This window comes from Plectropomus leopardus, chromosome 15 (assembly GCF_008729295.1).
Source record: "Plectropomus leopardus isolate mb chromosome 15, YSFRI_Pleo_2.0, whole genome shotgun sequence".
In the NCBI taxonomy this organism is placed as follows: Eukaryota; Metazoa; Chordata; class Actinopteri; order Perciformes; family Serranidae; genus Plectropomus; species Plectropomus leopardus.
In genome coordinates, this window is record NC_056477.1 from 10,249,727 (window position 1) to 10,265,416 (window position 15,690).

Consider the following 15,690-nt stretch of genomic DNA (forward strand, 5'->3'; position numbering starts at 1 on the left):
CTATTCGAGGGTACTAGAGAGGAGGGTCCGCCGGATAGTCGAACCCCGGATTCAGGAGGAGCAATGCGGTTTTCGCCCCGGTCGCTGAACTGTGGACCAGCTCTGGACCCTTGGCAGGGTCCTTGAGGGTGCGTGGGAGTTTGCCCAACCAGTCCACATGTGCTTTGTGGACTTGGAGAAGGCATTCAACCATGTCCCTCGGGGAGTCCTGTGGGGGGTTCTCCGGGAATATGGGGTTTCAGACTCCCTGATACGGGCTGTCCGTTCCCTGTATGACCGGTGCCAGAGCTTGGTCCGCATTGCTGGCAGTAAGTCGAACTCGTTTCCGGTGAGGGTTGGACTCTGCCAGGGCTGCTCTTTGTCACCGATTCTGTTCATAACTTTTATGGACAGAATTTCTAGCCGCAGCCAGGGTGTTGAGGGGGTCCGGTTTGGTGACCTCAGGATTGGGTCTCTGCTCTTTGCAGATGATGTGGTCCTGTTGGCTTCATCAGGCCGTGACCTTCAGCTCTCACTGGATCGGCTCGCAACCGAGCGTGAAGCGGCTGGGATGAGAATCAGCACCTCCACATCCGAGGCCATGGTTCTCAGCCGGAGAAGGGTGGCGTGCCCCTCCGGATCGGGGACGAAGTCCTGCCCCAAGTGGAGGAGTTTAAGTACCTCGGGGTCTTGTTCACGAGTGAGGGAGGGATGGAGCGGGAGATCGACAGGCGGATCGGTGCAGCGTCTGCAGTGATGCGGACTCTGCACCGATCTGTCATGGTGAAGAGGGAGCTGAGCTGAAAGGCAAAGCTCTCGATTTACCGGTCGATCTTCGTTCCTACCCTCACCTATGGTCACGAGTTTTGGGTAGTGACCGCAAGAACAAGATCGCGGGTACAAGCGGCCGAAATGAGTTTCCTCCATAGGGTGGCTGGGCTCTCCCTTAGAGATAGGGTGAGAAGCTTGGTCATCCGGGAGGAGCTCAGAGTAGAGCCGCTGCTCCTCCGCGTTGAGAAGAGCCAGATGAGGTGGCTCGGGCATCTAATTAGGATGCCCCCTGGACGCCTCCCTGGTGAGGTGTTCAGGGCACGTCCCACCGGTAGGGGGCCCCGGGGAAGACCCAGGACACGCTGGACAGACTATGTCTCACAGCTGGCCTGGGAACGCCTCGGGGTCCCCCGGGAAGAGCTGGAAGAAGTGGCCGGGGAGAGGGAAGTCTGGGCTTCCCTGCTTAGGCTGCTGCCCCCGCGACCCGACCCCGGATAAGCGGAAGAAAATGGATGGATGGATGGATGGATATTAAAACTAAGAGTGCACATGCAAAAAGGTTTGAATACTTTGAAAAACTCAAAATAATTAAAATAATTAAAAGAAAAAGCAGTACATCCTCATAAATACAGTTTACAAAAGAAGCTGGAACTATGAAATGGTTTTTGCATTAAAAATGACTTACAAAAAAAAAGAAATAGTTGCAAATTAATTTACTTAACTGACTAATTGTTTCAGCTGCTCTTGTATATTTTCATATTTTTGGTTTGCGCGCAAAAATCTTAATTTGTAAAGTAGTTATCTAATAACAGAAGTGGAGTAAAAAGTACAGTTTTTCTCTATGAATTGTTGTGAAGTAGAAGATAGCTGCATGAGATTAAAATACTCAAATAACGTGAATTTGTACTTAAGTACAGTGTTTGAGTAAATGTAGTTAGTAAAATTACACCACTGGTCAGCAGAGGGATGCATAGTAACTGTAATGTATAGTAGTGTTCCTTTAGCCCTGAAACTAAATAATCCAGTCATTATAAAACCTTAACAAAATTTGATTATATGATATTCAAGCATTTTTAACAATGTTCCTCAAATATAAAACTTTTTTTTCTGTTGAACAGTAATTTGTGGACTGTGAAAGCAAGACGTTTTTCTCTTATTTTGGTAAAAGTGCTTTCGAGCACTCGTAAAATTGTCTCTTACCTTGGTGAAAAGCAGAAACAAAACATAGGCAAATCCCAAAAACCAGTGGGTACGAACAAAATATAAACAAATCCTGGATGCGAGCAAAAATAAGAGAAAATTTGTACATATATAATTTCTTGCAAGAGGCCCATAAACACACAGATTTTCCCATGAAGTCGACCACCAAACCTAAGTTACAATATCTGGTGAAAGATTTCAGCAGTACAGACCTTAACACTGTCGGGAAGGCCCAGCTCTCGTCGTCTCTCCTTCAGCCTGTTGGTTATAATGTTGACCGTCTCTTCCACATGTGGCTTGGCGTTGCTGTTGTTGTTGAGTTGCTGCAGCTCGGTTCCTGTTGTTGCTGCCTCCCTGAGATCTGTGTTGGTCCTGCAGGTTTCAGCTGATGGGCTGAAGTCTCCCTGCCCTCTCAGACCGCCTTCTTCTGATTGTCTCATCTTTAGCTCTACAACAAGACAACAGTACAGAGGAACATGGTGACATTTAAGCTGGGACCATGTGAATCTAAAATTTGGACTGTGGTTGTTTGATAAGCATGTTGATATTGTGAAAAATTTTGGAAAGTAATTACATTAAGTACATGTAAGCACGTACTGTAATTAAGTGCAGAGAGTATTTTTTTATTTTATGCTGCTATATACTTCTGAACAAGTACTTGCCTTGTCAACTTTGACAGCTGTAGTTGCTTTTCAGATTAAGATTTTAAATTAAAACCACATTATAATCTTATAAAATACAATGCATTTATAAAACTTAAACCAGTGCTTTCAGACATTTCTAGCTTGTGGCTCCTTGCCAAAAAAGAAATGTGCAGTTATCACATTGCAGATGTCCGAGTTATTAGCAGTTCCAATCAAACCATGATGTTTCCATTCATGTTTTAGGCCCATTTGAGGTAAAACTCTCTGAGTGTTTCTTCTTTTCTACCCAAATCATTTAGCTGTACCTAAAATTGTTATGAATAGCTACAGCAGAAAAATGATACTTATGCATTGATGCATCTTTATTTATAATTAGCAATTTCATATATTATAATATGTTGGTCAAAGGGGCCATGTACAGCAGAATGAGTATTTTTACTTTTGATGGTTTAAGTACATTTAGCTGATAATACTTATGTACATTAACTGTAGTAGGATTTTAAACAAAAGTCTTTTGCATTTGTACTTTTACTCAAGCAAAGATCTGAATAGGTCTTCAACCACTGCGGTCATTATTTCAAGTGTTTGAGTGTGTGTTTATGGTTATGAAACTGACCTTTAAGCTGCTTGCGACTTCTGATGAGCTCCTTCATCAGTCTGGCCACCTCTGGATGAGCCGTCTTGTCATTATGAGCTGGCTGAAAAAAACAACAACAACAATACTTACATCACTAGTGACCTTGTCTCCTCTTCCAGGTCTGGGTCAGTTCTAATTTTAACGTTTAGTACTACAGTAGTCCTTAACCACTTCACCAATGACTGCTGTTCACCATAATGTAATTTTCCACAGTACCAGTAGAGGGAATACCTGGCTCTAATATAATGTTTGTAGTAAGTATTCGCAGAATCATTTTAGAACTTCAATATCACTAATTCACACCCGACCAGAAATGCACACACACAGAAATACAAGAAAAAAGAAAAATCCCTCCCAGCTGACCAAGTAGCGCTGAATTCCTCCCTCACCTTGTAGTGCTTTTCCTGTTCAAAACGCTCCTCAAAACGCCTGATCCTTTTCCTCAGGGTGTGAATGTGTCTGTTGAGCACAGAGATGGATACGGAGCCCTCATCTGGGTCTGCATGGACACTGCTGCGAGCCCTGGAGAGAAAAACACACATGGTTCCTCCATAGAAGAACTGATAATGTGCATTTTTTTTATCAGCTATTTTGGCAGCCACTAAAAAAAAATCCTCCACTCTGCATCTGTCTGGAATTAGCACTGTGATATTTTCAAGCCACTTTAAGACCATCCCATCTATGAGTCAGTATTCCTAAATAAAGTGACTGAGGAAGCTGTTGTCTTACATGCGTATGGGCTGTGAGCACGGTGGAGAAGGGGCTGTATCAGGGTCCAGGTTGTAGCGCAGGCTGTGACTGAGGCTGGGACAGCGTGGCGAGGGAACGGGGCAGTCGCTCGTCGTAAAACGGGAGAGCAGTGGGCTGGTGTTAAGGCCAGGTGGGCTCGGCAGGGTGTCATTTGATGAAATCCCCTCAGAAAGAGTGGCAATGGAGAAGACAGGACTGGAGTCGGATGATTGATGGGAAGGAATGTTTACTTGAAGAGATAAAAGGGACAAAATATCAACTTAAATCTCACATAATTGTGATGATTTCTCATTTGAGATTAAAAATGTCATTGTTATTGTAGGAGATTAGATGGACAAAAACAGATGTGAGGGAGGTAGAGAAAGGGTAGAGGAAAGAAGCAGGAAGAAAACAAGGAGTAAGGAAGAGAGAGAGAGAAAGAGGGAGACAAAAAGAAGGATGTACAAAAAGCCATTTTCTATTCAAGATACTCACTATGTATATCCTATCTTTAACAAATAAAGTAAAATTACAGTTTTCATCATTTTTAGCTGTTATAATCTCTGTAAACACACTAATTTCTTGTTTAGCCTCATAAGAAAGACATGGAAAGAAGAAAAAAGATGCAAAAAAATCTACATTTGTTTCTAGATATCACATATATATATACACACACATATATATATATATATATATATATATATATATATATATATATATATATATATATATATATATATATATATGTATATATGAACCAATTCATCACGTAACAAATGGCTGAGAAGTGATGCAACTGTAACAGCATCTCATATCAGTGCACTGTTACTTAATTTATCAAGAAAAGACACACCCAGCTCAGGGAAATGATGACACTCATATGGCTTGCTGCAAAGACTTATTGGCATTTATTTAACGTGCATTTATTTAACGAATTACAGCAGCTTCAGTGGAAGGATGCTCTGAATGAAAAAAGATGAAGACTTATGTGCTCTAAACAATGGCACTTATACAGTATACATGAAGTGTGGCTCTTGCATTGACAGGATTATGGGTTTGATTCTTAATGAGACCCTCCATACTGAAAGTACAGTACTGTCAGGTGCTAATTATATGTTGATAGTCAATTAAATTAACAGCAATGTGCTTTTACAACATCTAATAAATACTTAACAATGGAAGTTCAGAAATTAGTATATTTGCACTTAATTGTCATGGTCTTACCGCACTGTGACGAGTCGACCTGATCCTGATGAGCTGGTGGAGGCGACGGAGGGTGGAGAAGCAGCTTGTGGGTCACACACAGGCTGTGCTCTTCAGCACAAAGAGGCTGTTGCTGGGCAGGGAGGTTATCCTGAACTTGGGGGTCTGTCGGCGAGGGTCCCAAGTCAGCCTCGAGGGCTTGTAGCTTGAGGGAGGGGCTCTGGAAACAGAAGCAGAACATGACTTCAGGGATTCAGACAGGCAGCGAGGAGAGAAGTCAGAAAGCTCTGTCGTAGATTTCTCGGAGGGAGTCTTCAGCGTTTCACATGCTGCTCAGAAATCTTGAGAAGTCGTGTAAAAACATTTTATTCTCTCCCACGAAAATAAATACTCTGGTTCTGGAGCGTGGTCAAGCAGAGAGTTGCAGGATGAGGTGAGACGAGTGGTTGTCCTCCTGAGAAAGGAATGAGTCACAACACAGTAAATATAGCTCTGTGAGCAGGCTGCCGTTGCGGGTGGCTGTAGTGCACGGAACAAACTTCTCGAAAAATAAATCTTTGATTGTCGGAGGCTCACAGTCAGTAATAAAAGCAGACAGAAATGGTCATTACAAGCAGCACATGTGAGGCAGTGCGTATCTTCATTAAACAGACTTTGCTCTGCTGCAGCTCGCCAGCCAGGCATTCAACCAGCAAGACAAGAATCCCACTGAGTTTTGTCAGCCAGTAAGTAAGATTCCTATTGTGCATCAGCAAACAAGGTGGGATCCCTGATGAGCAACACGCTGTAATTCCATTAGCAGTATCACTGTGATTTCCAGATCAGCTGCTCCGCATGTTTGTGGGTGTGTGAGTGTATTGCAAGCCCCCAAAGACAATCCCTAAATCCACATGGTTTCCCTTCAGACCGGCATTCCCGGCACTTCTGCTGCTGAACTGCCTCCACATGGATTATTCATCATGCATGAAAAAAGGGAGGGGGCAGCGGGAATACCGCTCATCTCAGTGCGTGTGGTGTGGGTGGGTGGGTGTGTGCGCCACGGAGGAGAGAGGTACTGTATATGACGAGGCGTTTCCATGGCAACGTTGTCAGACCAAGCTAAGGAGTCTATTTGATGGAGCTGCTGGGAGTCACGTAACTGGCCGCCTCTGGATGAGTGTGTGTTTTTAAGTGGGTGTATATGCGATGAATTCTGATGGTGCAGAGAGGAAAAAATAAAGATGCAGATTCATTCAGGGCTTTTTTTGGTTCATTTAGGCGCTCTGACATCATTCTCAGTATCATCATCAACAGCAGCAGAAAAGGGCTTGGCATTTCCTTTTTCACCCTCCTCAGCTGTTCATTCATAAAAAAAAAACAAAAAACACAGCTCTGTGCGTCACGCAGAAGAGGTGGAAGGATGGAGGGGAGGGGAAGGAGTGAGGCTGTTATTACTGAAGCAAAAACACCCACAGGCAAGCAAGCTCATACCTAGCAATACACATGCAGGTGCGCGCATTAACACACACACACACACACTGATACACACCATCACTGGAGGTGTAAGCAACCTTGTTGTCACAGACACCCTCATCCAAAAAAAAAGTGTTAATTTGTGTATCTAAAAAGAGCAAGGGAAAAGAAAACTCACGTCATAGCTGTTGGCCCTGCCTCTGCAATCATTGTGTCTGTCAGGAGAACCACTACATCCTCCTCCTCCTCTCCCCTGAAGGAACAGACGATAAAAGAAGTCTCATTCCTGAAGCCCACTTACTGACACACACCAGTGGGCACACACACCCACATGTCAATGTAAAAATGAAGGTTACACTGATACATATATAATAGATAATTCATTTCCTTCCTTTTTATTAACTCTTCAACAGACGCACTTATCTTTTCAATGTCAGTTTAAACGAGTTTATTTAACAAAAATCAAGACAGACTGAAATATTTTTTCAAGTTTAACTCTATTGAAGGAAATTGTGGGTCCAGGTTTAATAGCAGTTACCCTAATTGTTATCATCACCCAGCTGTGTGACGTTCAAAACTAAAAAAGGCATCCTAATTGTATGTTGTTATTTACTGCCAAAAAAAAGTACTTTAAAAATGGGTAAATTCATTCAACCTGTTGTATGAGAGTCCTGGTGTCAAGGAAAATGCAAAGCAAACTAAACTTGAAAACATTTTCAAAAGTACTTTAAATAGGGTTGTTCAATGAACCAAAATATCATTAAAATTAATATGGTCAAGTGCAATCATCTTATAAAGGTAGAATTTGCATAACATGCAGCCCCAACTTTAAAATTAGTTCTTACAGAAAAATGTTTTTGTTTTGTTTGGTTTTTTTTAAACAAGTGCAAATATTTGCAATGATCTTTATTGGCCTCTAATTCCAGTGAGCTTTGTGTCCGTTGCTGTGTTTTGGTATGATTTTTATGATGTTATCTGTTCCTATTGGTACTTGTATTTTAAACTTTTGAACTTTGCTGCTCATCTTGATAATGATCGGATAAAAAAAAAAGACCAGCAAAACAATGGATGTACACTGTCCCCTTTTCCTTGGTCTGAGTTATTTAACAAAGCATTCATATCAACTTTGTTTTTTTAATCTATAATCGTAGGTGATCTGTCTAGACTTTAAGGCTCTCTCAGTGGTGGCTTTTATGTGCATTAGTGCATTTTATTTTGCTAGCTTGCAAGCCTAAGGCTACAAACTCTCAGACCTTGGCATCACAGAATGAATGAGTTTAAATGGGAGCATACGGAAAGACGTATGCTTCAAAAAGACCTGTTTACCTTCTCAGACTCTGTGGTTTTATCTTCTGTCTTAGACTCAATGAAGTGCAGCATCCTGAAAAAGAAAATTCTGTCAGCAACAGGCAAACACAACAAAATAACGTTAAAATTGGTTAAAAAAAAACAACAAAAAAAACAATAACAACAAACAAACAAAAAACCAACACGGTTTCTTCCCACAGTTCACAGTCCATGTGACTTAAATACATATTGTGCTCTGTCTGTGTTCATAATATTAATATTCTATCAAGTCTGCTTACAGGCAGGACTGCCCAGCACATTCTGTAGCTTTGGGGCCACAGAGTCATCTGGCACTGCTGTTAAGGTTATGGCTTTTTCATGTCTGACACTAATAAGGCATAATTTAAGAGACCTGTCCTGTGGCTCTGTAGAGGCAGCACAAACAAAAAGTCAGCGTGCCACCATGCAAGGGACGACCTAATCTAGCTAGTTGGTCCGCTGCGCATGAGCCCCTGTGGCAAGGCAGTGTTATTTGGACTGGAATCATATCAAAACCATGACTGTGAGCAGCACACTGCTCTGATAACCTACTTCTCAATTTGACTGCAGGGCTGAGAGATGAGCTGAACTGAGATGAACCATGGGGCATCTAAGGAATCAGATTAATTTAACTCTGATCGATTTAGACTTCTCCAGAATAATTAACATAGCCCCTGTTGTTGATTGTTCTTCTATTTGACTTGAAATCATGTTTGACGTTAAGCTAAATGTCAAAAATCTGATTTTAGAAAGTGTGAAGTGAGTGCTTTTTTTTTTATTCCACTTGGATGTTATCTGTTGAGAGCAATAAACAGAAGTGACCATTTGGTCACTTCTGCAAAACCAGTACAAAGCTAAACAAAGGAGCAAAACCCAACTGCAACAAAATGCCTTCATGCATAATCATGCAGAAATGGTCCTCTTACCTCTGTGTGTGCAGAGTCTGTGTTTGGGTGTTGCTCTGTGATTCATTCACTACACAGCAGTCGGAAATAGATGATTCCTGCCCCGCATCTGTGGAAGCCTTAAAAACAATCCATGATACCTTTAACCTTTCACTTCCATGTTGAGCTAAAAGATTCTCTACTTTTAGGTTAAAAGATGATATAATTGTGTACTGTAGTGTACTTTACAGAACATGCAGGGGGCAGCGTGTGACTGTACTTTAAAAATTTACCACTTTTTTATCGATCTGGAGATAAATCAGAAAGATCACAGAAACACTTGTCGCTAAGTGAAATTCACAGCTAGAGATGCTGAGTGCTGACAGCTGGAGACAGATTAATGGGTTTGAGAAAGGGAGAAAAAAAGGAAAAATATGACAGAAAAGAAAACAAAGACAACAAGGGCTAAAACATAATAGGAGAAGATCAAAAATGCACACCACTGAGAAGTCGTCTTTGGTGGGTAAGGATGGTGTCCTACTCTCTTCCTCTTTTACTCCTTCCTTCTCTTTTTGCTTTGATATGGAGGTGAATGATGGCATCTTGTACAGAGAACAGGTCCTGTTGATAAGGAAACACTCATTTAACAAGAGAGGAGTTATTCCTCTGTGTTCAAAATTAAAAAATGACAATATGTTTAGGTTTTGAAGAGAATGTTTAGAAAAAAATGTTTCCTTTCTTCTCAAAATTGTTTGAACATGTGCGACACTGCTATCACCTTATCAAATCATGTAAGGTGAAAGCGAAGCAGAGGAAGTGCTCACCCTTGTGTGGTACACTCCGACTGCAGCAGCTCTCCCCGCAGGCTGTGGGCTGGTCTGCTCTGGTGTGGCTGTAGCTCTGGCCCTGGGTCAGTGGGGCAGGAGAGCACACAGCCTGCCCCTGCACTGGTACCGCTCTCCTCCAGAACCTCCTGGTCTGGAATCAGCTTCTGAATGTCAGTGCTGACGTCAGAGCTGGTTTCACAACCCTGCACCAGTGTGTCAGGACTGTGGAGACACAGTGAGAGAGAGACTGAAACAGACAGAAGGTTTGCGCACACAGGAGGAGGTGTGGAGAAAAAGGAAATACCGCTTACTGATGATGAGGCATCCTTTACAGAGTATATCTTTGAATTGTAACCAATGGCTTACTTAATTGTAGATAAATCAGTTACTTGCTTTAGAGATCAGCAATAAGGCATTAACAAGCCGGACAGGCCTCTTACTATAATTTCTCAATTCTTCAAATAATTTCATAAATTCTTACAAAATGGATTTTGTCACAGATACTTAGCAGCCCATTTATTCAGAAGGTATTAATGCGATTTTAAATGTTTTGCGATATGCTGTGTATTATAATAACATATATGGCAATATATTGGAATGAACTACCTTTTAAGAACAGTAAATTTTGTCACTTAAGGAACATTTTTACATGGCATCCCTGTAATAATACAATATTACCATGCAAAATATTGCGATACTAGATTTTTGTATCAATCTGAATATCATTGTGATGGGTTATGTCTGTAATGGCCAACAATAAATCCCTGAGAAAACTGCTGAGGTCCTCACCGGGTAACATCCAGCAGGTCATGAATCAGCAGTGCTTAATCTGATGTTACACTATGACACATCTCATGAAGCTCTAATGAGCTGCTCCCAGCAAAAACAAGCACAACTTATTCGCTGCGACGTTAACCAAAACATCCCATCAGTCATGTACTTGCTTAAAGCGGTGCGTGACTCCGGAGCTTTAACCTACAGCAGACGGGTCAGCACAACAGCAACAAGACACTAATGTTAGCTGCTTAAGCTGTTGTCTAAGGATGGGCCAAGCGGAAAGAAGCCTGCAGTATGAACATAAATTACTTTTCTTTTTCAAGTTCCCCTTCTTCAAACAATCTCCATGCCAACAGAGCTTGAACAGACGAGGTAAAAATAAACCAAACTTTGCATAGATAACTACACAAACAGACAGTACATTATAAACAATGTTAACCTGCACACATTACTGTTCCTAAAAGCACACATTACTGTTCCTAAAACCACACATTTCTCTATAGGCAGATAGCAGCATACTAAGAATAGTTTATGCATCACTGACCCCTGCTCTAAAGCAACTGCATTTCTATTTTACGCTCAAGACCACCATGCATTATCTCACTCACTTGGCAAGGACTGTAGACCCATGGCTGTTGTCACTGAAGCAGACGAGACAAGAAAACATTCTTTGCTGAAACATCTAAACTCACAACAGTGTGATTTACGGAGTTACATGAGACAATGAACAGCTCGCTGCTTTGGAGGGATGAAATAAAGCCAAACACATAAAGAAAAGAGCACAGACGGTGATGGTCAACAGCACGAGTGACACCCGGAGGCAGAGAGCTCACTCACCCACACACACACACACACACACACTTACATATGAGCACACATACTCACAGACACAAATATAAAACCTAACAGACCAGCACATATTTGGGATCAAGTCAACCATTCCACCTTAATATAAAGTGTTATATAGCTGGAAGTGGGTTCTGAGGCTGAGACAAGACAGCTCACACAAATTGACAAATAATTCCAAGAGTGCACAGACTCAAACTCAAACACACCAGTTAAATGCCACGTGATCTGCACAGTCAAAACTGATGAAAATCTTAATACTGATTTAAAAAAATTGACTACAGGGAGAAGATTATTCGTGTGTATCAACCAACAAACCCCATTATTTGACATACATTTCTTGACCTACATATCCAGACAGCCTAAAAATTGATCACTTAATGAATAAATGAAATTACTTGCATGAAAGATACATTTACTGTATTAAACAAGTAGCCTCCTGACAATCCTCTGTCCTTTATCTCAGAATTAAATCTTGTGTAGCTGGGGAGAGACAGAAAACAGACGCTTGTTTTGAAAACAAACCCTTTGTAGGTATAATAAGACTAGAATCAATACGGTATGTGACGTCAGGAAGGCACAAAGGTCCAAAAGGAACAGCATGCAAAAATACCAGGCAACATCCCAGTGACAAATCCCAGTCTGACATGTGCAGAAGGAAATAACCCAAAAAAGCCCCACTCTTGTTTATGCCAAATTTAACAAAGGAACCGTGAGAAATGTGAATACTTGATCTGATTCCTGTTCTGCTGCTCTTGCCATGAAGGTACGAAATAAAAAATAAATAAATAAATAAATAACGACAACAAACATTTTCACACCCCTGCATTTGCTGTAGTTATTGAATCAGGATGTCCTCAGATGAGAAACAGGGCTTGGACTAATAAGGAAAGAGAAAAAGCCTTGGATTTCAGACAGTATATTAGATCTAGAAAGACAGACAGTTGGAATGATGCAGCATCTTATGCCTGCTAAGCAGATGAGAGTGGGAAGCTGTGAGATGAAAAATTATTGATATTTGTTTGCCCCACAAGTGCTAAAAAAACAAACACTTAAAAGTGGTGAGAACACAAAAAACTGGCATCAAATAACGTCTACTTGAGGTTTGACACTCAGCAAGTGTGACTGATTTTAAAGTGTAGAATTTAATATCTGTAACAGATGAACCTTTTCTTGCTTTGGGCTATGTGGAGACATTGCCTCGGTGTCTGGTTTTATTAAACAGTGAGGTCAAAGTAACGGGCATAAACAGTCATTTGGCAGGTGGGCAGCTGGATTAAGAGCATCAACGTGAGTTGTGGAAATAAATAAAAAGGGGTTGTGTCTGTTGATGTACTGCTTTGCAAAGATCTGGACAACCACCAACCTTTTCCACGTCAGCTGGGAAAGACCCGCTCACGCACACTGCACATGTCATGCCACCTGTACAGCTACATTTACTGTTGACTCCTCTTCAAAATGACACGTGTGAGTAGTTAAATTACAGTCTGGGTCAGTCTGACATCTGGCTGCTGTACTGATGCCTCTGAATATTTCTGTGACCTTCATATCAAATGTCGCCATTAGTTCACAAGGGTTTTATTAGTCGTACCTAATGCTTGTTTTCAAATAGCATTATTGAACTGAATACCACTGAGGACAGATCTGTTTCATCGTTAAGTAAACAGAGCCACAAACATATGTCTGCTTAAAGAGGCAACAAATAAAGTGTCTTCACAGCTATAAGCAGAACTCGGCAAATTAAGATACCACACAGCGATACTCACACGCATGGGGGGCAGCCACAAAATTAACCAGCAAGTGCACGTGAATACCATGTCGCATGCTGACTTGGGATGGACAAAAATAGAAAATATATAAATGTAATTGGATGTCTGCAAACCTTGTGGCAACCCACATTCACAATTTAAAAATAGAAAATAGCACAGTAGCCTCCAAGTTCTGAGTGGGAAAAAGTTCCCCGCAAGCAGATGGCAGTGACTGTGTAGATTCTGACTGGGGGACCAAATTGCCATTGTTCCACTTCTCTGCTCCTTCAAGCAGGCAAACTCTGATGCTATTTTTGAACTTGGTATTAGACTGAAAGTCAGCTGTAGAAGCAACAGCACTTTTCCCTGTTGACTACAGATACTGGGAGTCATGGTTTCTGTGGGGTAGTTTGAGACACAGTTGTTTTTTTTTTTACTTGCATGAACAGAGTGCAAAAGACCTCCAGGGATTGGCCTTAATTCCCTGTGTGTGACCTCTCAGCCTTATCACCCATGATACAACCATCAACCTGACAACTGACTAAACGATGCTGCATACAGAGAACTGTAGGAGAAAACGTCAGGTCCTAATTATCCCCTCTGGGACAGGATATAAAGAGAGACACGTGTGTGTATTCATACCACGTGCACGCTCGCTGATGCTTTAACTGTGGTTCAGGCAGAAATAAAACAGTTGCATGGATACGGGCAATATCTATCTATAAAAAAGGTAGTGAAAGTACCTGTTGAGCTGAGATTGCATCCTTGTTGTTTGGTTAAAAGCACTGGTCTCTGAGACTGAAGTGGTGTCTTCCTCCAACCTCTCCACAGTATTTTGCTCTGAGTGACTGCTGCTGGATTGGACCTGCCAAAGGACAACAAGAGTAAATGCACACACTAGTATAAATAGATAACAAAACCTTACCAAAACAAAGCATTTTTGGACATTATCTATATGCATTTACACAGTTTCTGCTAAATATATTTGAGACTTTGCAATTTAATATCGTTTTGGTCGTACTGGTCAAAGAATGACAAAAAGCCACTAGAAACAAAAAGCCTATAACTATTTTTTAAGAGCATGAATTTACTGATATATACAAAACATTTTGTTAAAGCGTTTAACTCTTAGTAACATAATTAATAATTCAGCAAGACCTGGAACCAGATAAGTGGAAGGCCTCTCTAGCTACTGTATCTGGCAGTAGCAACAGTGGTTGCTACAGGTCTGATAGCGCTGACTCAAACGAAAGGATTACACAGCCTCCTGCATGCACAGTCCATTAAAGGTGTTTATTAACTCCAGTAAAGAGGTAGCGGTATGAAAATTTAATATCACATTTACAGTGATCGAAGTTATTACAGTTATCAGTAGTAAAAGCAGTGATACATACACTGAACCAAGTTTTATTTTGAAAACCACAAATAAAATTAGCAGCACTATGCACTTGTGTGCATAAACATAAAAATATTAAAAGAGCCAAAAACCTACGTACACATGTAAATACCATATAATATATGCATTGACTTTAGCATGCATGGAGCATCGCTGGGTTTGCCTGCTGCACACTCACTGTGTAAACAAGAGAACAGCAAACCAAACCAAGCTGCATGCTGCACCTACTCCACCTACGCTCCTGTGTCTGGGAAACTGTTGCTAACTTTGGCTGATGCTGCACAGTATTTACAATGAGCCTTTTAAAGTGTAGTAGTGACACATGGTTTTGTGATGATTCAAATTTGGAAAGGTAACATTACCTGTTCAGTTCGTTACCATGGTTTACTGTGAAACTAAAGACTGTTTCAATGCTAGACTCTGGACAGCCGGATACAGCATACCAATAATATCTATAAATAATGTAACCATCAGAGCAGGGAGGAAAAATATTTAAAATCTTTATAAATTGATATAGATAGTAAAATTCAAGACTTTTTCACTTCTTTCTGCTACCCTGTACATAGTGCTTGAGTTTAAAGACTGGCAGAAATGCAAAAAGACACACCATAAAATTCAATGAATGATCTAACAATTTTTGTCAAAGGGAGGAAAACAAAACATGGTTCACCTCAAAGTGTGAAAGAGCAGAGAGAGTAGGAGGAGGTGAGGAGGAGGCGATCGAGGAGGCCACTGCGTCCTCGGCTGGGACTGGAAAGAGAATGTCCTGATGCCTCAGAAGATGAAGCAGCAGGGTGTTACACACACTCTGCTCCTCCAGCATCCTGGGTCCTGCAGGAACGCTGCGTACAGAAGACACAGAGGAACAATGTCACATACGCTCTGCTGTGTGTATTCAAAATGGCCCTCTGTTGAGTCTGACAGCACAATGGAAAAGGGCTCCATCTTGTGGAAAGAGGCATACACAGCAGTGAACTGGAATGAACTGGTCTGACTGCATGCGGTGAATCAAAATCTAATGATCTGGAAAACTAATTTCCCAGTGACCAAAATAAACAGCCAGGCAGTAAAAGCTTGTAAAGCTTTACTTTTATTACAACAGCAGTTCAGAGATGTGTACAGTTTCTGGTCAAAACATTTACAATATGGAGGTAGCGCCACCTCAAAATAGTTTCCACATGTTTACCTGGAAGCTGCCATTTGTTTTCAATAAGCCATGGTGTTGTTGACATCATCCTTTTTTTGACACTCAGAATGATGAATTCCTAACC

The 15,690-nt window shown here is 41.3% G+C and overlaps 1 protein-coding gene across 1 annotated transcript in view; it reads right to left on the minus strand.

Annotated features, from left to right (window-relative positions):
* Window positions 1–15,690, minus strand: part of LOC121954630 (protein FAM13A-like) — a 28,300-nt gene that overhangs the window by 6,013 nt on the left and 6,597 nt on the right. The window contains exons 5-16 of the mRNA XM_042502264.1: window positions 15,090–15,261; window positions 13,767–13,888; window positions 9,650–9,874; window positions 9,326–9,446; window positions 8,868–8,965; window positions 7,942–7,996; window positions 6,794–6,868; window positions 5,185–5,383; window positions 3,961–4,210; window positions 3,621–3,753; window positions 3,211–3,292; window positions 2,163–2,398 (exon numbers count right to left, since the gene is read on the minus strand). Coding sequence (XP_042358198.1) covers window positions 2,163–2,398; window positions 3,211–3,292; window positions 3,621–3,753; window positions 3,961–4,210; window positions 5,185–5,383; window positions 6,794–6,868; window positions 7,942–7,996; window positions 8,868–8,965; window positions 9,326–9,446; window positions 9,650–9,874; window positions 13,767–13,888; window positions 15,090–15,261 — 1,768 coding nt within the window. The remainder of the gene's footprint in view (window positions 1–2,162; window positions 2,399–3,210; window positions 3,293–3,620; window positions 3,754–3,960; window positions 4,211–5,184; window positions 5,384–6,793; window positions 6,869–7,941; window positions 7,997–8,867; window positions 8,966–9,325; window positions 9,447–9,649; window positions 9,875–13,766; window positions 13,889–15,089; window positions 15,262–15,690) is intronic.